Here is a 23013-nt window from a genome sequence, read left to right as displayed (position 1 = left end):
TTTCACATACTTCAGAAAGATATATTTTGATTGGAATGTGCATTTGCATTGATTTAGCCAAGAAAATATTCATGTTGTCGATATTTTACAAATCAGAAGGGCACTAAATTACTAATTATTAGACAATAGTTTACATAATTTAAAAATTAAGTAACTATATTAGAAGCGTTTATCATTTTAATTTGGAAGAACAGTGGAACCTTAAAATGCAAACCTCTGCGTTTTGGTATCCAATGTTTTGAAAGAAAGCTGTCTTCAATATTTCCAAATTTCTGTAGTTACATGGCTCATTACTGCCATGATAAATTTTATTTATAATGCTTTAGCTTTATAAAGAAAATGCTTTCAAATGTAAGATATTGTGCTTGAGATTTAATCCCAGTAAAACGCAAGGAGGAATAAACAAAAAACACATCCCAAACTTTATTTAATTTTCAAACCAAATTAAACTGAAAAAAAGTAAAACTGTTAGGGATGCTTAAGCTGAATAGCAGAACATGTAGTTTGCTTTCACCACGTCCAGTCATCAACATTTCCAGATAAATCTGGGAATTGCTTGAAACATCAAGAGAACTGGGAAAGTAGTGCCAATGCTTGGAAGATTGTGCTATATGGATCAAGACTGACTCAATATAAGGCAGCATCCTATGTTTTTTGGAAGCCATAGTAGAATTCCTATTCTTAGTTTCATACTTCAAGTACAAATGTGCTGATCAGATTTCCTGCTAAAATTATGTTAATGTAGGTATAGCGGTACTTTGGTTACTCAACTGCTTTAAAACTGATTGAATTTGGTACTCAATGCATTTTGATGTGAACATTTTGTCCTGGTACTCATTGCTTAGTACTCAATGCACAAGCTAGAACTTGTCTGTGTTGGCTGCCTTGTGACTCACTATATTATTCCTTATGGGAAAAATCAATTTGGTACTCATTGTATCTCCCAGAATCAATTAATGATAAGTACTGAGATACCACTGTATTTAAAGAAAAAAAAAACCACCCAAAGACTGAAATAGGACAATTGATTAAAACATTCAGCTGTAACGCCATATTTAATGTAGGCGGCTGTATGCTTAAACTAAAAACAGACATAATAGAATCATTCAAGTATAAACATTTAAAAGGTAGATTATAAAAATTGCACTTACAATTCAGTTCAGATAGCAAACCACAATTGTTAGCAAACCATATTGTTTAATTGACATAAGGTAGCATAGATTCCTTCTTTTTCTAGAAATCTGGAGCTCAGTCACCAACAGCAGTCACTGTATCATTTCCTTATTGTAAAAGGAAGTTTTGCAGCAGCAGCAGCAGCAGCAGCAGCAGCAGTGATTACAAGATTGTGCACCATACAGGTTTGTAGGTTTTCCAATTTCAGCCATTCTGCTAGGCACCCAATGGCCAATTTCATTATCTCACTTCTTGATCAACACCAGAAGTTTTTTGGTCTGTTGAAGAAAGTTCTAAAACAGGATTTACAAATCCAGCATACTCTGAATTGCCGTTATCATCCATTTCTGCACTAACGAAGTCATTCTCCCATTCCAAACCGGTAGAATCATCAGAGGTGGAAGTTGGGTTACTTCCAGTTTTCTTGCCATTAAATTTCAATGCTGCCCGGAGAATATCTTCTTCAGTTTTTGAACGTTCTCTCAAAGGGATCATTCTGTTTATACCTGCCATTAAAAAATGTTTTTATAGAATCCTTGAATGATTTAAAAGTTGTCTTTCCATGGTTCTTAGGTTTCATGTAGATACATCCTGAGTCAATTACTATTTTGTTTGCAAAATATCTAATATTGGGAGGCAAATCCATGTAGCAGCCAGGAAATGTTATGGTACTTCAAATATTTAAGACATCAGCATGACAGATATTTATGGAACAGAATCCACTTCACCAATAGTCAAGTTTAGTGTGGTTTCAGAATTCAGCTTTCAAACAAACTTGACAAAACTTGTGATGAGGAATATATTAGGAAAATCAATCAATCAATTTTATTTACAGCCAGAAGGCCAAATGAGTAAGTTACAAACTCAATCTAAATTAATATATTAAGAAAATAAACTCATTGAGTGTGTGCTATCACAAAAATTAATCTTTCTTTAAAATCCTACTTAGCTTATTTTGCTGCAGCTGTTGTCTTAACCAGCCTATGAAAGACATTTGAAAACTCTTTTCTATTAATTCTAACATTAAAAAACTTTAAATTCTGCCAAATATTACATGTCTACTTTCTCTACCTTCCATGCATCAAAATTGTTCTTGTGTGATTATATTTAAGCAATATAGATATGTAGAACATTCTCTGTACTATGTAGAAATATATAAATAAATAATCAGGTATTAGCCTTTCTTCTGCATGCTCTGTGAGGCCAATAGAGCAACAATATACTGATTTTTCTAATGATATCTATTTCAGTAGTAAAAAAATTTATAGCTGAGGAAAATTCATCTTTTTGCAACGCAAATAGGAGAATACTGGTAGTCCTCGGTTAACAACAGTAATTGGGATTGGAATTTGTATTGCTAAGCAATGTGGTCATGAAGCACGCCATCACACAACCACATTGCTTAGCTTCTGAGGTCTCCCAAAGCCTCGTGAGAGTGGGCCATGCTATTCCAACAAGAGCCTGAGCAGGAAGAAAGCCTGGTGAAGCCACAGCTACCTCCCATAGGGCCAGGTCAGGCATGTCTACTTAACAGGGGATGGAAGACGGCTAAGGTCAGTTGGGTGCAGCAAAGCAGAGTGCCAGGGATTTTGCACTGTGGCACTGGGGCCTGTTGGTATGGGGCTTGAGGCAGCACTCCTTGGTAGTGACTACATTGAAATAGAGGCTTGAAGACAATGGTGGCCAAGATGAGATGCTGAAGGCCCTGGACCTCTACTTCAACCCCAGCATTACTGCTAAGGAGTGCCACAGGGAAGAGAGACAGATGGTGGTGGTAGGTTTGGAGGTCTAGGTGTGGGCAAGCTACCAAGTGTTCGAAATTTCAGGGGCTTGGTGTAGATACCATTTGTTCAGTGTTGCTGTTAACATTGAATGGCTGCTAAACAATCATAATTTGGGAGCTACCTCTATAGTGCATTTCTAAATGTTCTGCTATTGTGGACTACTAAATATTTAAAAAATATGGGTGAGGGCACCCAAACTCATCCTCCCTGTTTCTGTTTTTAAAAACATGGGAAGTCATGCTTCTTAATGAATAAGGTAATGCTTATAGTTACATTTGCATATGCTTTGTTCTACCTTTATTTTTAAAGGCCTTTTAAAATTTAATTTTGTACTAAAATGTATTTACCATTTGAATTATTTTGTATTCCATGCCATGTCAAGAATGTTCTTTTGTCTGAATCTCTGAGTTCTAAGTCTTTCATATCAGTGAGGATGATGTTGCATCTCTTCTTGTACTAGGAGATTCATATTCGACTTGATGGTGGATAATCTGACCACAGAAACTATATACCATCAGAAAAGTTCCAAGTAGTGAACATAAGGAGGAAGGATTGAGGGACTGAGCAGACTGTAACCAATGAATACAGAAAGACTGCAGATTGCCATTGGTCTGCAGGCCACAAAATGGGTTTCACTGCTATAAATAATAGAACAACTAGGATACAACTAGCAACTATCCTCAAAATATCTGTAATTCTCAAGATCCACAGCACATTCATCATGTGAGAATGGGAAAATCAAATTTTACATGAATTAACTCAGGTATTTCAAAATTAATATTACTTGCCCAATGTTTATGTATATGCAAATCCTCAATACAGTTTAGGATTACCTACTGCAATTTCTTCTTTATTCATACTTCCCTCAGAGGGATTGGAAACCTAGACAGCTTATGAAATTTTAATAATGCAGTTTTGATTTTTAAAACCCCAAAGTGTCCACTGTATTGAATTAGTTTTGGATCACTTTAGATCAATTAAACCATTATTATAGAACAATAGAATTCCTCATGCTACTAAGCTCGAAATTCTTGGTTTGGATAACTTAGAACTGTGTCGCTTGGTGTCAGACCTATATATTGCATACAAAATTATACATAGTAATGTGTTACCTGTAAATGACTTTTCGGCTTTAATCGCAATAGTATGCGCATGAACAACTACTTTAAACTCAGTGTAAATCATTCTAAACTTGACTGTGAAAAATATGGTTTCTGTAATTGAGTTATCAAAGTGTGGAATGCCCTACCTGATTCAGTTGTCTCAGCTACAGTTTTTCACAGTTTCAGTCACAAATTGACTTCCGTGGACCTTACTTCATACTTAAGTGGTCAGTAGAGGGGGCATGCATAAGTGCACTAATGTGCCTATTGTCCCTGTCATTGTATTTTTATTCTCTTATTCTTGTTCTCGTTTTTGTTTGACAATTTCCAATAAATAAATAAAAATATACCTTCTTCATCTTCCCATTCTAAATCTAAGGAATTACTGTCATCGTTTCCACTTGTAGATTTGGTTTTGGTCATTAAATCGCAACTGCTCTCTGTATTTGGTGTTAGAACAGTAGCATCTGATGAAAGTCCTGTAATAAAAAAAATAAATGTACTTGAACAGAAGAGGAGAGGAATAGAAGGGAAAAGGACATGAAAAATAATTCCTCATTTGCACACTGATAAGTTCTCAACAAAGTTTTATAATTTATTTTATAAAGTAATAGGACTTTAGTAAAAGGAATTGATTTACAACATTTTTAAATTTTTTTCAATAATAATAAACAGTTAAATGAATATTTTAGCAATATTAATGTTTAGTCAAGTAATGGACTGGAGTTCCTAAAAACAAAACTTGGTTCCACAGGAACTTCTGATAAAGGAAAACAATCTTTTCTTCCTAAAGCCATCTATAAGTTTCCAAAAATTAACTATGGATATGTTGGGTGCAAAGAATCAGGACCACACGTTCTAGTTCAGCTGATTTATTGCTCATGTCTATAGCACTTAGATTTATATACAGCACTCTCTAAGTGGTTTACAAAGTCAGCATATTGCCCCCAACAATCTGGGTCATCATTTTACTAATGGATGGAAGTCTGAGTCAACCTTGATCCGTTCAGGATCAAACTTCTGGCAGTGGGCGGAATCAACACTGCATTCAACCACTGCACCACCATGGCTCAGAATCTAGTCAACGAATGGTCAGCACTAAATTGGTGCTAGACAACAGTTAATGGAAATAAAGAGGGGGCTGGACTTGGACCACTCATGAGAAAATAGTGATTATAGGATGAGTCCTCTCTTGATTCTGACCTCTGCCTCTTGCTCTTCTATATCATGGAGCTAGGTAAACCTCTTGGAGACGATGTAGGAACTACATCAGAATCTGAAAACGTATCTTTCCAACGTTTATCTTTCATCAAACATACATACATACATACATACATACAGCCTCCTAAATAAAAGAAAGTAATGATGTCTTTCAGAAGTAAGGAGACATTGCTTGTTTCAAAAGGAATTGAATGATTGCAATTCATAGTCATATAAGACATCAGAGGCTGTTTTATGTTCACTGACATGTAGGTGAAAATAGCAAATTACAAATGGGGAAATTGTAGAAAATATATACATAGAAAACTTACTACTAGTGCGGAAAGCTTCATATGGCAGTTTTACATTTCTCAAATAAGAATCCAAGTCTTCTTCTACCATAGAACTGTAAAAAAAAGTTATACCAAGTAGGCCTATGTTCAGAAAAATATTTTGGAAATGAAAACAGGTCTACTATGCTGACAAAATGTATTAACTTTGTTTTTATTTTAAGAAAAGAATGTTGCATAAGTGGCTGCCAAAATTCATTTATGGATGATCATAAGTAGAACTGAAAACCTTATCTAATACAATTGGATTTCTAAAAGAGATAGCATTAGCTTTTGCTTTGTTCTTGCCTTTTTTCAATATTTTCTGTTAAACATGTAAGGTATACAATTCTACTATTTGAAATTCAAATTTTAAATAGTTTCTGACTTACTGCTTATTAAAAATTCCTCTTCCTCTTCCTCAACTTTAGTTGTTCCTCTTACCTTTGGGCATCTCCGTGATTTGCTTTCTGAGTTATTCTCTGCAATTTTTGTTGCTAACAAAAATAAGGGGGAAAAAAAGAAACAGCCACTTAATGATAAGATCTTCCAAGTTAAGAGTATAAGCAATATTATCATAGCATATCAATTTCTAGGGTCAGTACTCAACAAAATAACATAAGTTTGCTTGCACTCTATGTCTGATATATTGTTTCTCGTTATCACTGGAATGTATGTTATGTGAATAAAAGTAATATAGACTGTCCAAAATTATAAGATCAGACAATTCAAATATGAGGATGAGTTAAAAATATTTTTTAAAATATTCCATAATTTATTATTGCTTGTAAATGAACAAAAACAATTTTCATGATATCTCTGAGAATTCTACCTTGAAACAAATTAAGAATTAGAGAATTCAATCTGCAATAGTTAGCCTGATGCTGAGATCATAGATCAACTAATTCTTGAAAAGGTAATATTGTATGGTGAAGGCAAAATAAATACCTGCTTTTGAAAGTGTAGAAAAAAGAATATTAAGACATTTCCTTTGCTTGAAAAAAAATGCATTTCTCTAAATGAGTAATACGTAAAAGCAGCTTAGTATGTGGAACTGTTGTAGAAAGTAATCATCTAATTCGCTTTTTGAACTGGGCTATTCGTATCTTCAGTAAAGGAGCCTTTGAAACAATGGCATCTCTCACTTTTTTCTATATAAAGGGCACAATCCAACAAGCTGTGTCAGATTCCTGAGCATAGTATGTTTTTACACACACATGTGCACTCTCCGTTGTTACTTATTCTGTAGCCTTTCGCATAGCAAATAATTTCAGTCTTGATTTTTTTGGGCTACTAGTCTGCATGCTACTATTTCTATGACCTTAATGTGTTTTGGCCCTGATGTTCCACTCACCTTTGATTTGGAATCATTTTCAATAAGCAAACAAACAAATCCCTAGAGATTTGTTGAAATGTGGGCAAACAACAAAGATTTCTAACAATCTCTCTTCTCCTGAAATATCTGGCTTGAGAGGAAAATACCTAATTTGTTACTTTCTTGTAGGTATCAATTCATAAGTAAACTGCCTTGCAGGGCTCTTAAAATCAGCTAAAGTATAATGTTGTTTTGTAGGAGACTTCAACAATATTAGCCTTGTTAGGCCATCAGTTAATGAGCCAGAAAACCTATCAGAGGGAGATACAAGAATTCAAGTTCCTAATTTGCTCATGCATATTCCCTGATTACCGAAGAAGCAGTTTTAAAATGTGAGATCAGACATTATTTGACAGTTTATAACTTCTGTAGTGTGTAAAGACCCCAATGTTGACATTTGTGCTAGAAACCTATTTCAAAGAAGGAACAAAAAACAACAAACAGGTAAAATTAAACTCAGAAAGGTTGAGCATAAAAAAATACTAGTGAAAAGAACAGAATGGAAAGACATAAAGTTACAAATTGTTTAAAAATCAAAACTAATATTTATCTATGGATGATTGTAATAACAATGATTCTATTCATATTCCAAAGAGAGTAAGAACATACATGATTATTCCCAACTACACTCTGAGGCAAATATAGCTGAAATATATTAATATTACAGACAGTTTTCAGTAAATGTCATAATTGAGATCTCATTCTATGTATCCTATAATATGAAATGCCACTGACTATTTCCTGTTGGTTTTCAGATTTACTTTATGGATTATATTACATTTCCCTTTTTGCTTTCAATGATTTTCCTCTACATCCTTAATATTCAAGTTCTTTACTTTTTTTTTTTTGGCAAAATACTCCCTTCCTTCTTTGTTGCCAGTCAACAATTTATAATAAGACCAAATACTGTATTTAGAACAGAATAGAATTCTTTATTGGCCAAGTATGATTGGACACACAAGGAATTTTTCTCCAGTGCATAAATTCTCAGTACATACAAATAAGTGATAAATCATGATCATAATAATCATAACAGTACATTCATCATAAATCATAAGATTTTACACTAAACTGCTAACGCAGAATTAAACATTTGAGCCTATTTTTGTGAATTAACAATTCTATAGAACAGCTTCGTGTGCAAATATAGATACTGAAATATTATGATTTATTCACAAGTTAAAGCCAATAAATGCTGGAGTTTAAAATAGAAAGAAGACAAGGATCTTGGCATACATATTATATTAAACAAACATGGACAGGACTTCTTTATTTGTTCAGCAATTTTTATTGGCCAAAAGAAAAAAAAATACAAATCAGAGAGCATTAGCAACTTATCTACATGGTATGAACCATAAGTGTAAAAAAAATTGGTTTAGCATTATAGCTAGTATCTAGTGAGAGACTAGAAAAAAATAGAAACTGCTACAAATCAGTGTTAATGCTGGATGTTGTTTTAAAAAGCACATGAAACTAAGAGAAAGATATAAATAGACACTCTAATACATATATATTTGGGGTCTTTTCCCCTCACCTCCACGAACTTTCTTTGCTTTGCTGCCCTGGCTCTTTCACGCTGCACAGCATATAAAGTCTCCTCTTCTATTCTTAACTTCTCCTCTTGTATGGCTAACTGTATACGAACAAAATAATAATGGTTAACGAAAGAAAACCTAGCTATCTCTCCTATGAAAGTAAGTGCACTAAATTTAAAGTAAAGGTACTTATAAAAAAATCTGAAACATAAAATATACTAAGATTTAAAAATAAAGTATTTCATATTTAAGACAACTTTTAATTGTACTATGCATGCTATTTTAAAATTCCTTTATCTTTTTTAGTTGAATTAGTCATGTCTTTTTTTATTACACCTTTTTATTTGAAATGTAGGGCAGACATTTAAAACATTTTATTTAATGGTATTAACTTATGTAAGACAAAGGAGAAGATCAAAAATTGTCCTTCAATACTGATAAAGAATGAAGTAATAATTACTTCCATTCTAAAAGTAATATTGATTTGAGCCCGTATTTAGGCAGCAACATACATATATCCATGAAGCAAACAACAGTTGCTTGGTCTAAACTGAAGTGGCTGCTCTGAGCCTGAGGCAACTATTTTCAAACTTGAGTGCCTTCATATGCAGAAAGCACAGTTATTTACTGTTGGAGTTACCTAGTTAGACACATTTTTATGCTTCTATAGATGTAGAGTTCTAACTGCAACACATGGGAAGAAATCTCACCAGATTAAATTATACAGCATGTATCTCTACAAGACAAATAATGAGAAATATTTTTGTTACAGAACACATTTTCAGTACTTCAACTACCCAAAGGACAAATTTTTGCATTTTTCCCTGTGTTTATAGTATTATTACTGTAAAGCAGTAGCAAGGGATCTTCCATTAACTAAGCCAAGCAATTTTATAATAAAGGATATACAACTAACTATTGATTTTACTTCTAACTTTCAGAGTGATACTGAAACAGACATGTACAATCTTTTTCACAATGGCATATACTATTACCATGCTCTCCTGTTTTCTTAATACATTTCTAAATTACCCATTAACTAGAAATTTTCTGGATACATTATAGTTATAGTAGCTTAAAGCAAACAATAAAGTAGCAATAATCGATACAGTATTTGATAAAAATAAAAGGAAATTAGCTGAAAAGAACAACAAATATGTTACAGAATGGGAAAACAATATTAAGTCAGGTATCTGATATATCTCCTTAGCAGCTGCACAACCTTTCTAATGTTTCTCTTCACAGAAAAAAACTACATTGTTGCTATTTGAAGATACTACCCAATTTAGACAATTATTCCAGACTCCATAAAAGCACTGACTGTAAATCTGGGTCCAAGGTTTGAAGCTTTCAATGCAGATCAAGTGGTACACGAGGAGAGGGTCACACAAAATACTCAGAAGCCAAACCATAACCATCAGTTTTGGAAGCTTGGAATGATTTTGGCTACTGGGCCTTTGAATAAGAAATGACTGCACAAATATTTTGTCCTCTTTGTGTCAACATTTATCTAGCACTCCAAGCTAATACCTAGCTGCTCCTTTTATACTAAACTTTAGTAACATTTATCTAAACCATTTCCCTATGAATTTATTTTCATTCATGACAACATTTCTGCTTGGTATTTTTTCCTCCTCACTCAGTCCCTTTAATTTCAATATTACAATATCCACATTGGATGCTTCACTCACAAAGTTTCCATCTTCAACCAGCGAATTATGAAAACACATTATTTGTGTGCTACTAGAAATTATTTGTCCATGCACAAAGAGGTTATTATGGTTACCTCTGACTGAAGCTTGTCATCTAAAGTTCTCTGTTTTTCAGCAATGGAATTATATTGCCTTTCTTGAAGAGCAGAGATTTCTTCTTCTGTCAGAGGTCTGAAGAAAAAGAAGAAAGAGTGCCACGCCCGTCATTCTGATCTCTTTAGAGTTGGAATGTCAGTTTCAATGTTTAAGAATTAGAAGGTTAAGAAATTTTCGGCATACAAATCTGTACTGAGGCATCTTTTCTGAGTGCCGAGACAACTGGTCATTATAGGAGCAATGGTGGTGCAGTGGTTAGAATGCAGCATTGCAGGCTAATTCTGCTGACTGCCACCAGTTTGATTCTCACTCAGGCTTCCATTCCTCTGAGGTCAGAAAAATGAGGACCCAAATTGTTGAGGGCAATATGTTGACTCTGCAAACTGCTTAGAGAGGGCTGTGAAGCATTGTGAAGCTGTATATAAGTCTAAGTGCTATTGCAACAGTCAATTAAAAACAAACAAACCAAAATAAACAACAAGAGCCAAATTCAACCTCACATCCAATAGAAAAGTGATGTTTTGCATATATTTTTGCTGATATTTCAGCTTTAAATCTTATTACTCAAATTATACTGAAACAGAAGAGGCTTCACAAGTAGTTAGCATTTTAAATATTTTTAAAAACATATAGTATACAATTGCTTTTGTATAGTGCATATTTTTACTAAATTTACTATGATCCATGTTCTTTTATCCAATTCACCATCCTTTCCACTGTGGGACTCTAAATTAAAGTATTTTAACAGAGGGCTGAGCAATCACATTAACTCATCCAATGAGAAGAATTCACCACAAACCAAAATGGAGTGTTTGGGATTGGATCATGTCCAGCACCACAAATCACTATCTGGACAATATGCATAAACCAACTCCAGAATGTTTTGACAAAAGAAAAACATAATGTTTCAACAGAAAAGTAAAGGTATCACAGATGAATTGCTCCATCCTGCACATCTGTATTTACCATCTTCCTTAGTAAGTAGTTCTACAATTGAATTTAATTTCTCATTAGCAAGTTTTCCCAAACATTCAGAGGAAAAAGCCTCCTTTTGAGACAAAACACATTGTGACCTTTTGTGTAACTGATAAATGTTCTCCACCTCTTCATGCAAATCATTAATGAATATGTTGAAGAGAATTAAAACAAGGACCAAATCCTATGACATCTCACTGCATACCTGTCTACTTTAATGAGGAGCTACTGATTAACGTTCTTATGGAACAGTTCACTAGGTTAATCTACTTTTCTGAAATCCAATATCTGCATTTCATACTTCGCTTTAGTTTATCTTAATCTCAAGAATTCCACTATTAGAGATTTTCTCTAAAAATCAGCAAGTCTTCCCATTAGTCAGAGATAACCATCTTATGCTTTTCTGCGAACCCATGAAGAAGAAACTTTCTAGGCCCATAACTACAGAATTTGTCTTACAAATGATATTCCAATGATTAAAAATAACTTTCTATGAAATATATATTTTTAAAAGAACTAACATTACAATCAAGTAAGTATTTTAGATTTCAAAAATGTCAATTTGCTGAAATGAATTAAATTGAAAAAGTAGATGATTAAAAAGAACAAAGCAAGGAGCATATATGAGAATGGAAAGCAAATCAATACGTGAATATAAACTCATACCTTTGGTTGCTTCCTGGACTTTCGCCCTGTTTAAAAAAATAAAATGTAATGCTTTTTAAAAATGAATCTAATTATAAAGTTACTTTCAAAATTGATCTGAAATCTGTAACTTTAAACCCCCAATCTTTTAAAATATCAAATCAATATAAAACTGTCAAATTAAAATATTTAGAAAAACATCTATTGTTATATTTTCAGGCAATAATATGTAAATCCTTCTTCTATTCTTCTCTGAAGTGGAACTGCAACTCTCTGGATTTTTAAAATCAGATTGAGCAGCAAGTCTAAGGAATGCACATTTCAAAGCAAATATCAATTCTTTAATGGGATTATCAGTTGATCAACAGATGTGTTATTTTTATTTTATTTCAAATTATATCTTAAGATTGAATTGTTTTGCCTCTTACAGTTACACTAAACGTCACAGAAGCAAATCTGTTCACAGGACTGTGGTTTCTCATGGTTAGTGAGAAACTGGATATTCACTCAGAGCTTCTCAGCTATAAAGATAGCTATTAGGGCTTCTTAAAGGATGAAAAGATCACAAACAAGATGTGTAATTTATCTTTCTTAACCAAATGAGAGGATTTATTATTAAAAAAATAAAGATCCACTTTACAAACAAAATCTTGGATACTGTGCCAATCTCTTATACAAAACCTATATTTACATTAAATATATTATACATGTATCTTATGATTAATTTATATTGAAGGTGCTTATAAATTTTTACTTCAAAGTATGTCAGAGGCAAGTTCAGCAAGCAAAGGGGAAAAGCCCATATAAAAGGCTTCTAGAATTGAATCCTCTCCTAATATCTATATATCTATATCTATATTTATCTGTCTGTCTGTCTACATTGAGGTGTATAAAATAACTGGATATTTATTAGCATTCTTTTGAAAAAGCCAACATTATTTTCCCTGATGAAAGAGCTAAGTTTCCCCCAAATGATTATTACATAACACTATGAATATATAATTTGTCTAAAAAGAACATAATTTAAATAACACAAAATTGTGATTATTCTTAAAACATGGCGTATAACATTTCCCCATCATTCTGCACAGATGCCAGAAACTAAATGTAGTAGTGCAATAATTAATTCTAAGAATTAAATAAATCTTAAGTGCAACCTCTTCTAAACAGTTTTCCAGTTCACAACACTTTTAGTTGCTCTAATTTCAAATACCTTATAAACTAATTTGCATATATAATACATCTACTGAACTTAATAAGGTCAGTATGAAGAACTTACTTCATCACTTTCCACTAGGTTTTCAAACTGAAAATAAGATATAATATTTCAATTAATCAAGCATAAATAATGTGTTTAGTGAAATACCAAATATATATCTACTTCAGACAAAATAAATGTCAGGTGTAGTAAAGCTTAGCAGCTATTTTTTAATAAAAACTGTAAATTATCATTTTAAATTTAAGTGCATAGTACAAATATATAATTTGGTGTGTGTATATATGTATATATGTGTATGTGTGTGTGTGTGTGTATGTATATATACATATACATATACATATATATATATATGATATAGTAGAAAACAATGGAAAAAATATATTGCTCAGTTTGATTTTTAAATTAATAAATTTCTGACCATGCATTAGCATTTGTATTGGGAGTATATAAATTTATTCCACTTTGTGTACAGATAATAAAATTATATCACAGTTTTCATTTGCTTCATTAAATAAAGATAATAAGTCTAACCTAGGATCTAGGACAATTTTTTGTTTTATTTATTTTCCTTATTTGAATACAAACTATTTGCCAAAACCTTTGAATTTTTATATAAGACCACCACATATTATATGTACATATGATCTAATTTAGGTACAGCTTTCTTTGCCAAAACCTTGGGCTTATCTCTAGTTTTACTGAACACAACTTCTATGTAGCAACTGCAATTAATGTCTCCTGATATTTGTTTAAATTTGGTTTTGCCCGTTTTTGGAGAAGTCCAAAAACAGTTTAGGCACTTGATTTAAATATTTTAAACTGTCTTCAAATCCTATAAAGTACCTGTAGATATTTTGATCAAATCTCATAAATATTAGATATTCAAGTCTTTTTTTTTCTGATCGGTTTGGGGATGAAGTATGATGGTACAAAAAAGAGTTTGAAGTTTACCTCTTTTGAACAGCTTTAAAACAATAATAGAATATAATATTTAAATCAAATTTAAATCTAGAAAATATTCTGATGTTATAAATATAAATATTCAATCTTATCACATAAATTGTGAATATTTTATTCCTTCTTTATTTGCGTTGCTGTACCTAATTTTAGTCTCAACTCATGCCTTTCTCCCCATGTGTATAGTTAATCTTCTGTCATATAACTACTTTATAAATAGCCAGATGAAGACACTGAAATAAAATAAACAGAAATACAAGCAGAAATAAAAAAATAAACATGCTAGAGTTCGATTAACTTCCCTAAACAAGATAGATTTAATGATTTCCATGAATTAACCTTTGAATAACATTCTTAATATATCCAATAGGTGTAAATTATGAAGCGCATCTTTAACATTTTAGACATGATTACCTTCAAATAACTGAGGTATTTTATGTTAATTTTGTGCCTGATAAGCTCTGTAATGTACTTATAATTTTTTTCTATATTAAAATAAATTGTTTTCAATTTAGTAAGATTCATGTGTACACCTGTCAAATTATTAACGTTCTTAATGAAGATTAAGTGGGCTAAGACTGCAATTAACAAAAACTAGATGGTCATCAAACAAATTAACTTTCATCTGAATTATTTTAAACAGTATTCTTTTAATATTCTTTGGGATATTCTCTCATTTCTGAAGCAAATTAATTTCTAGGAAAAGCAAAAATATTGGTGAGAGAAGAGTTTTGTCTGCTTAGTAGCCATTTGCAATCACATACATGCAATATTTCACTGATCGTTTGATGTTTGAAAGTCTTCTGGTAACTGGAAGCCACAGATTTTCTTCTGCCATTTATAATTTTTCTAATGTTTGACTTTTGCAGCTTTGGGAAATTATATTCTTAGGGCAATCCTAGGAAAATGCTGTTTATGTCAGGAAAGGGAACCAAAACCAGCAAAAGTAGGATACAAATATTAAGGAACCAGAGAGCTCAAAGAAGGTGGTAATTTGTCACCACCTTCCATCCTTTTTACCCAGTCACATAATGGAACATACACAGCTCATAACTGCATGAATGTTATTACATTTACTTTATCCCAAGGTTACAGTTTTATGTGTTCTTTGCATTTTAATGAACATAAAACATTGCATATAGTGGTTTAATTACCATGTTTCTCTGACAATACGCCCCCCCCCCAATAGGACGGCCCAGCATGTTTTCTAAGCATAAGGTGAAATGAAGCCCCTCCCCCAAAATTTAGGCCTATTTAAACCATGTGTTCCCCACCATGTCTCACATCGCTTGAACTATACGAGATGAAGAGAAATGGGGGGGAAGGGCAGGGGGGGAAACTTGCCTTTAGGAGCCCTGTGCAGGTAGCCTTGGCTAGAGCACCCCACGGGCAGACTCACCTCTATTGGCCGATAGAAGCGCCCCGCGGGCAGTATCGCCTTGCCATGAGGCCACTTCTATTGGCCGATGGAAGCTCCCCGAGGGCAGAGTCACCAGCCGCTTCTATCGGCCGATAGAAGCGGCCTTATGGCGAAGAGTGGCTGCCCGCGGAGCGCTCCTATTAGAAATCAGGGCGGGGGGGAAATAGGGCTATCTGAGGGGGCGAAGAAGAGCGGCTGGTTCAGGAAGCAGAAATGCAGCAGGAATCTTGAGATCGTCTGATATTTACTCTGACAACTCAATCGTACGCGATTGAGTTTACAGTTGGGAACCTGATGCGTAGCCATACCTCGCCACGAGGCCGCTTCTACGCTTTTATCGGCTGATAGAAGCAGCCTCGTGGTGAGGCGTGGCTGCCTGCAGGGCGCTCCACGAGGCTGCTTCTATCGGCCAATAGAAGCGGGCCTGTGACTCTGCCATCGGGGTGCTTCTAGCAGCCTTGTAGCAAGGTGAATGCGTGTGGCATTCTAGGTGGGGGTGTGCGTGGGGGGAGGAAATTAAGTCACCCCTCAAAAAAAAATAAGGCCCGGTCTTATTTTGTGAGAAACACAGTAGGTTGTCATTATTAAGAACAGATTGTTCAAAATTGATGTGATTGAAATTAGTAACTGCTCAAAGTTATTTATTTATTGCATAATGTTTCAGCCAGCAAATCTGCAATAAGAAAAACATTGTGCTAATTTCATAATATGACTACACTGGTAATTAAAATATATTACTTACCTCTATAGTGAAATGTTCTCCTGTTGAGCATGTCCTGAAGTACTTTGATCTAGAATATAAACCATCAGTATTTATAGCAGAATTACTGCTATATTTCAAAAGTCATGAGAATAATTTTTTCCTCATTAGAATCTGTTTAATAACCTCCCATGTATAATATTGGATACTACACTTTTCAAAACTTTGTCATGACAAGCTGCACATGGTTACATGCCCTGCTTTTCTTAAAATACTCTTTTAATAAAAGCTTGAACACAGTCTTGGATATATGTAGCAAAGAAAGGCATGAAATTAGAACTTATGATTCCCAAATCAAGAGTTGCTAGCGTTAGGGTTAGGTATGGCATACTAAAAATATTCTGCAGACAGAGTTTACATATCACATCACACCATGTTTGTTTAGACTTGGTTTTCTGAATAAATCACAATTTATTACATTAATACAAAACCAATTGGACCTTGTGGCAGTATAAAGCAATGGGTGAGCCAAACAACCATATACAAGCCTAATTTGGAAACAATATATATCTGAATAATTGAAAAGAATCACCTAGCTCTGCTATATTGCAATACTGTAATTTCTGCCAGCATATATTAGCAGAATGGCAAGGTGTACAGTTGAATCTCCTTTCCTATCCTTCTAGAAGAAAAGAATTAGAATGACCGGTCTATTTTGTAGAACATTAATTTATCTATCTAGCATTCTAAATGCCATGTTCTCAAGTGAATAAATGATGTTGCACTGACCCTGTAAATAAGGGCTTGGCACATGTATTGAACACAGCTGGATTGCAATGTGTGTTCTACACATCACTGATATTATTTATGTATTTTGGATATATTCAATGTAATACTATGAAAGAAATTATTAAAGACAGTAAAGCCTGTCTTTAACATATATGGTATGTAAAAATATGTATCAGCTATGAAAAGGGTAAGTATTTTTTACCCCTTACTCCTTTCTGAAAAACACTGACCATCTGGAGCAACGGAGGGTGTTTGATGAATTGAAAAATCCACTCTTCTCCCAGAGAAAGCTCAATTGGGAGCCTTGGTGGTCCAGTGTTTACAATACAGTACTGCAGGCTAACTTTGACCACAGCGATGAATTTGATCCTGACAGGTCAAGGTTCACTCAGCCTTCCATCCTTCCGAGGCCGGTAAAATGAGGTCCTAGACTGTTTTTAAAGGAAGTGCATGACGCCTATTACTTTCCACAAAATAAAGGAGTATTATAAATTTAGTTATTCTCCAGATAGGATAATAAAAGTAATCCCAAAGCTCTAATTATATTTATTCCCATAAGCACTTAAATAATAATGATGTGATTCCTCTGGGTTTGAAATGAAAGTTGACAATGAAGATGCTGAAATTACACATGACTGGATTTCTAATTATACCTGCAGCACAAAGAAGGCTCCTTTACAACAAACAATTTAAGCCAAAGGCAACTATATAATAAGCCACAATTATGTCAAAATAAAATACACACCATGATATTATATATTTGTTATAAGATCCAATGCATTTTCTTGTGGACATCATGATGTACATATTGTCATTTATTCACTTGGTTCATTGAAGATATCTATGATTAAACAGGGCTTTTAGATTATTTTGATACACTACTTCAAATTGTGTATCTTCAAAATAAAGAGCAAGGTGAGATTTATTTTCTATTGCATTGATCATAAAATAAGTAGAGTTCCAGTTTCAAAAGAAACTTGTGAATCCTTTGGCACTAGAAAAATTAATCATCACCTTTGGAAAACAAAAATATCCTGGGAGCAATAGACAATCAAAGAAAGCCATTTATATTTTTAAAAACTATAGCCTACCAGACTTGTTTTGTATTTCTCACAGCTTCCAGATTCCTAAGGGTGTGTATTTCAGTTTAGATTAATATACGGAACACTGAAAAATATTCAAGCATAAATGATCCTATGCTGATGTAAAAAATGCAATTGTCTGGTCTAATATACACTGCTCAAAAAAATAAAGGGAACACTTAAACAACACAATGTAACTCCAAGTCAATCACACTTCTGTGAAATCAAACTGTCAACTTAGGTAGCAACACTGATTGACAATCAATTTTACATGCTATTGTGCAAATGGAATAGACAACAGGTAGAAAGCAGAGGCAGTTAGCAAGACATCCCCAATAAAGGAGTGGTTCTGCAGGTGGTGACCACAGACCACTTCTCAGTTCCTATGCTTTCTGGCTGATGGTTTGGTCACTTTTGAATGCTGGCAGTGCTTTCACTCTAGTGGTAGCATGAGACGGAGTCTACAACCCACACAAGTGGCTCAGGTAGTGCAGCTCATCCAGGATGGCACATCAATGCGAGATGTGGCAAGAAGGTTTGCTGTGTCTGTCAGCATAGTGTCCAGAGCATGGAGGCGCTACCAGGAGACAGGCCAGTACATCAGGAGACGTGGAGGAGGCGGTAGGAGGGCAACAACTCAGCATCAGGACCGCTACCTCCGCCTTTGTACAAGGAGGGACAGGAGCACTGCCAGAACCCTGCAAAATGACCTCCAGTGGGCCACAAATGTGCATGTGGCTGCTCAAATGGTCAGAAACAGACTCCATGAGGGTGGTATGAGGGTCCGACGTCCACAGGTGGGGGTTGTGCTTACAGCCCAACACCGTGCAGGATGTTTGGCATTTGCCAGAGAACACCAAGATTGGCAAATTCGCCACTGGCGCTCTGTGCTCTTCACAGATGAAAGCAGGTTCACACTGAGCACATGTGACAGAATCTGGAGACGCGGTGGAGCATACTGCCTGCAACATCCTCCAGCACGACCGGTTTGGCAGTGGGTCAGTAATGGTGTGGGGTGGCATTTCTTTAGGGGCCGCACAGCCCTCCATGTGCTCGCCAAAGGTAGCCTGACTGCCATTAGGTACCGAGATGAGATCCTCAGACCCCTTGTGAAAGCATATGCTGGTGCTGTTGGCCATGGGTTCCTCCTAATGCAAGACAATGCTAGACCTCATGTGGCTGGCGTGTGTCAGCAGTTCCTGCAAGATGAAGGCATTGATGCTATGGACTGGCCCGCCTGTTCCCCAGACCTGAATCCAATTGAGCACATCTGGGACATCATGTCTCGCTCCATCCACCAACATCACATTGCAACAACAGACTGTCCAGGAGTTGGGGGATGCTTTAGTCCAGATGTGGGAGGAGATCCCTCAGGAGACCATCCGCCACCTCATCAGGAGCATGCCCAGGCATTGTAGGGAGGTCATACAGGCACGTGGAGGCCACACACACTACTGAGCCTCATTTTGACTTGTTTTAAGGACATTACATCAAAGTTGGATCAGCCTGTAGTGTTTTTATCCACTTTAATTTTGAGTGTACCTCCAAATCCAGACCTCCATGGGTTGCTAAATTTGATTTCCATTGATAATTTTTGTGTGATTTTGTTGTCAGCACATTCAACCATGTAATAAACAAAGTATTTAATTAGAATATTTCATTCATTCAGATCTAGGATGTCTTATTTTTGTGTTCCCTTTGTTTTTTTGAGCAGTGTACATTTTCAATATATCTTTACTGCTAAATAAACTATTCATCCTGGCTTTTAATAAAAGGTGTCTATTAAACCCATGAATTCAATCACTTGCTCAGTGTTAGAATCCAAATTAAAATATTTTTGACAAGTGGATGCCTTCATTTATATTAGTGAAAGGAAGTTGTGATGTAACTTGTTCCATTGCTAAATTGTTTCAAATTTACAAGTCTTTTTTCTACCACTCAAGAACCTGTCTTCCTACAATTTATCTATATTTTTCAGTGTTCTGTTACCTGGAACTAAGGATAACAGGCCTTAATGTTCCATATCAGGGTTGTCAAAATGGTGGCCCACAGGCCACACATGTCATGTACAGGCCACGCCCAGCCCAGCTCTGCGAATGGGAAAAACGTCACAAAATGTCATGTGACGGCAAGGTGATGTGGTGAGTTTGACACCCGTGTTCTATGCGAAATCTTTTGAGATATTTAAGAGAACTGGTGGCATCAGACTAGAAAATAGAGATTAATGATTTGAGGCCAGTCACTTTCAATCAGCCCTAGAAAGAAGACAATGCTAAACCACTTCCAAAAAATTGCCAACAAAACTGCAGTCTCATCCTGGCAGTTACAATGAGTGACTTGAAAATAATAATAATAACAATAATAATAATCCCTTTCCAGTATTCTTAAGACTATAAATATTCCAGTACTTTTCTCCTTTAATGTACTTATAGTAAACTGAAATACTGTATAGTGAGACTGTATAGTGATTAACATAATATAGACAGCGATTGCCTTCAAGAAGAGGAGATCTTCCCAATCTGCTCCCTATAAAGTACTGTGGCTACCTGGCATCATTCCAGAAGCAGGGCTCCATTTTGGAGTGGCCACAATTCACTGTGGCTGTTCCCAAAATGGCACCCACTTTCAGGAAACCACCATATGGCTCCTGTTTAGTAAGGCTACGTGGTAGATTAGCTTCAAGGAAAACTGGCTGATCTATCCCTCGGCTTCTGTATAGAATGTACTGGCTGCTTTCCGAAGAAGATCTATAAAAAAGGTAAGTGGACTAAACTGGGTTGAGGGTCTGGAGAGGAGTGTGTGGCACCCTGCAGGGTGTGAAGTGGGGCATGGGATACCTTCAGGACTGGGAGAGGCCATGGGAAGCCACGTTTGAACTAGGAAGGTGCTGTAATGTGAGCTTGAATATGTGCTAGGACTGTCACTACCTTCCTCAATCTAAATCCATGCTCCGCTCAATGACTCATGCAGTCACACTAAATTGTATGGTTAAAAAAAAAGTTAATAGCAATTGCCTGCAGGGCTATAGGCTGAATTATTGCCCCTTTTATCCATAGGAGGCCTATGAAAATGTGGAAATAAATAAAATGTGCTCATCAAAAGGAAACTATTTATACCTGCCCACTTCCTTCTTCTCAACCTAGTATTATCCTCAAATAATACTCCAGCCTTTGAGAGATGTATGCAACGAAATTTCATTTTAATGTCTGCTGATTATGCACATTCAGTGACAATAGTTATTCTATGCTATGCTATGCTACGCTATTCTATTCCTATTCTATTTCTTTTCTATCCCTATCCTCATCCCTATCCCAGGCAAATAGGAAAGGCCGCCAAATTATTGGCTATCACTTTGCTGTGAACACAATTAAGCACATACCTGAATTGGCCTGTAAGTATAGCAAATGAGTCTATTTTTCCCCTAATGCGATCACTCTGCTAAACAACTAATTCCCATAACACTGTCAAACTATTTCGTAAGACTGTATTACTAATTATTCATCTCATCCTTCCTATTACCTATCTCTTCCAACTTACTACTATAACCGTGTTGCTCGTATCTTTACAATTGATATTGTTTTGTTCCCTAGCATGATTTGATTGCTTATTAGTAACCTATGATCATCACTAAGTGCTGTATCTTATGATTTTTGATGAATGTATTTTTAATTTTTTCTTTATGTACACTGAGAGCTTATGCACCAAAGACAAATTCCTTGTGGGTCCAATCACACTTGGCCAATAAAGAATTCTGTTCTGTTCTAAAATCGTTTATTCACTCCACACCACCAGACTTAATTAGAAAGCCCACGTGCAAGTCGAGAAGCCCCAATATACCACCTGATCCTATCGTTTCGTTAAAGACACCCGTCATCACCCCTGTTTTCAGCCAGGGTGAGCTGGTGGCTGCCTGTCTCTTGCGGGGACCTTCGATCCGCACGTGGACGGCAGCCCACTGCAGCTCCACCAGACTGAGGTCACTTAACTCTACGCCGCAGAGGCCAACCTGATATCTCCGGAAACCTCCCCCTCCACGTCCCTTCCGGGCATGGCTGGAAGGCCAGCGCCTTCAGGCACGCCTGCCCGCCGTTCACTCGGGTTCAGATAGACTGCCGGTGACCATGGAGGCTTTATTCAACCCTCCCGGGTTAACAAGGTCGAGAATTCTGGCTGAATTCCCCTCTTCCAAGGCACCTCGAAGCAAAGCGGGGAAGGGCTCCCTGCCTTTCCGTCACAGGGCCGGCCTGTCCTGAATTGCCCCGGAAAGGCGGCATGGAAGGCAACCGGCCCAGCCCTGACGTCCCACCGGGCTTACCCTCCTCCTCGTTGGAGGCGTCCCGCTTCCCGTCTCGGGAAGACCCAGCAACACCACTGCGCCGCCCAGCTGTTGCCCATGGCATGCTGAGAGAGGGCGGCCGGGGGCGCTCGGTCACCCACCGACGGAGCGCCGGAATCGGTTACCACGGTCCCTCGGCGGCGAGCGGAAGAAAGAAATGGCGGGGCAACAGCTGTGACGGCTCCGGCTCTCGTGCATGGAGGAGAAAGGGGCACACGCGGCGGCGACCAGCCGTTAGAACGGCGGCGGCGGCGGCGCCGAGCAAAGCAGCGACTCCGCTCCTTTCCCCTGCCTCACGGGCCCCCTCCCTTCACGTTGTGACGGCGAGCTGGGCAGTCGCGTGCGGCCGTCAGCCACGCCCACGCCTCATTCATCCTGGGACCGAAATGGCAGGGAAGCGCATGCGTAGACTTTGACGTTCTGACTCCTCCCTTACTTTTAGATGAGATAGGAGTGTGATCTCCTGCTGGGAAGAGATAAAAGGCTGGTGGTTGGGTTTTGTTTTGTTTTGTTTTGCGGTGGAGGGGACAGGGGCTGGCGGATACCGGGGATTAAATGAATAAAATAATTATTCTAACTAGTT

General features: G+C 36.3%; 1 protein-coding gene across 2 annotated transcripts; it reads right to left on the bottom strand.

Annotated features, from left to right (window-relative positions):
* AP1AR (adaptor related protein complex 1 associated regulatory protein) lies at positions 1 to 22806 on the bottom strand. 2 transcript variants are annotated; one of them, XM_026668701.2, is made up of 10 exons: positions 22410 to 22806; positions 16266 to 16314; positions 13207 to 13233; positions 11949 to 11974; positions 10286 to 10382; positions 8499 to 8597; positions 6034 to 6086; positions 5593 to 5666; positions 4411 to 4539; positions 1 to 1679 (listed from the first exon to the last, which is right to left on the bottom strand). In XM_026668701.2, exons 1-10 carry the CDS (start codon positions 22487 to 22489, stop codon positions 1414 to 1416), a joined length of 900 nt encoding a protein of 299 aa, XP_026524486.1. In that variant the 5' UTR covers positions 22490 to 22806; the 3' UTR covers positions 1 to 1413. The 2 variants fall into 2 exon arrangements, with proteins under 2 accessions (XP_026524486.1, XP_087819091.1); XM_087962965.1 differs by lacking the exon at positions 8499 to 8597 and having other exon boundaries at positions 22410 to 22802.
* Between the last annotated feature and the right edge of the window lie 207 nt (positions 22807 to 23013).

The sequence above is a fragment of the Notechis scutatus genome, chromosome 4 (genome assembly GCF_049901735.1).
Source record: "Notechis scutatus isolate UNSWTSFEM ecotype Mainland chromosome 4, rNotScu1.2, whole genome shotgun sequence".
NCBI classification, from domain to species: domain Eukaryota; kingdom Metazoa; phylum Chordata; class Lepidosauria; order Squamata; family Elapidae; genus Notechis; species Notechis scutatus.
Note: the sequence above shows the minus strand (reverse complement) of the source record. Positions and strands in the feature narration are given on the sequence as shown.

What these genes read in the sequence shown, in the direction of transcription:
- AP1AR (XM_026668701.2), bottom strand. Translation starts at nt 22,489, where the DNA reads ATGGGCAACAGCTGGGCGGCGCAGTGGTGTTGCTGGGTCTTCCCGAGA. An exon ending in ACCTAGTGGAAAGTGATGAA is followed by an intron (nt 11,975 to 13,206) that starts GTAAGTTCTTCA and finishes TTTTTTAAACAG; the next exon opens with GGCGAAAGTCCAGGAAGCAA. An exon ending in ATGACAAGCTTCAGTCAGAG is followed by an intron (nt 8,598 to 10,285) that starts GTAACCATAATA and finishes GTTCGTATACAG; the next exon opens with TTAGCCATACAAGAGGAGAA.